This window comes from Octopus bimaculoides, chromosome 6 (genome assembly GCF_001194135.2).
Source record: "Octopus bimaculoides isolate UCB-OBI-ISO-001 chromosome 6, ASM119413v2, whole genome shotgun sequence".
NCBI classification, from domain to species: Eukaryota; Metazoa; Mollusca; class Cephalopoda; order Octopoda; family Octopodidae; genus Octopus; species Octopus bimaculoides.
The window spans coordinates 106,806,010-106,806,799 of record NC_068986.1 but is presented as its reverse complement, the minus strand read 5'-3'; the positions used below and the strand labels follow the sequence as shown (position 1 = coordinate 106,806,799).

Below are 790 nucleotides of genomic sequence, written 5' to 3'. Positions count from 1 at the left end.
ATCAGGTTTCGGTGTTGATATCATTTTATTGCGACCAGATTGAAACTATCCAATATCGATTTTTTTTTAACATAGTGCGATGTGGGGTCCCATAAAATACATCATACTTCCGACGACATGATCTGGGAAACAAACTGTAAAATAAAACAAAAGTTCAAATTGTAATTTACATTGAAATCTTTTAAGGGGAGAAGAGAAAATTCGTCTTAAGGATTTCGAAATTTTAATATTGTAAAAAAAGATTTATAAGGCGCAGTCTGGTAGAATTGTTGCCATGATAAGAAAATGCTCGGCAGTAATTTGTCCGTCCTTATGTTATGACCTCGAATTCCGCTGAGATCGACTCCATCAACTGGAAAATCGAGGAAAAGATTTTATCGATTTAAAAAAAATATTTATTAGATTCTCATCAGCAGCATCCACATCGTTATGACCAATGACAAAGAGACAATCAGCCAATCCATTATTATACGCAACAATTCCTAGAAAGGAAGCTACATATTTACATGAAGTGTTAACATTTATTTAATATCAACGGCCGTTAAAAGGGGATCTCAATCCACACAGTATCAAGGTATTATATATGTAATACCCACACACACAATATAGAGACATACGATATGCACATCCACAACACAGAGACATACACACATACACTGGCAGATGCACTGTTGAACACACACACACTGGCTCACACACACACTGGCTCACACACAATAGATAAAGAGATAGATAAGTAGACAGACAGACAGATAGATAGATAGATAGATAGATAGATAGATAGATAGAT

At 35.1% G+C, this 790-nt stretch overlaps 1 protein-coding gene and 2 long non-coding RNA genes across 5 annotated transcripts in view; 2 read left to right on the top strand and 1 right to left on the bottom strand.

The window, feature by feature from the left end:
* Positions 1-790, top strand: part of LOC128248173 (uncharacterized) — a 20,485-nt gene that overhangs the window by 3,871 nt on the left and 15,824 nt on the right. The gene's annotated exons all lie outside the window — the stretch shown is intronic.
* The window catches only part of LOC128248171 (uncharacterized), a 10,022-nt gene that overhangs the window by 3,000 nt on the left and 6,232 nt on the right, over positions 1-790 (top strand). The window lies entirely within an intron of this gene.
* The window catches only part of LOC106872050 (uncharacterized), a 17,087-nt gene continuing 16,303 nt past the window's right edge, over positions 7-790 (bottom strand). For all 3 annotated transcript variants that reach the window (XM_052969049.1, XM_052969050.1, XM_052969048.1), the window contains one exon: positions 7-134. In XM_052969049.1, coding sequence (XP_052825009.1) covers positions 67-134 — 68 coding nt within the window. In that variant the 3' untranslated portion in view covers positions 7-66. The remainder of the gene's footprint in view (positions 135-790) is intronic.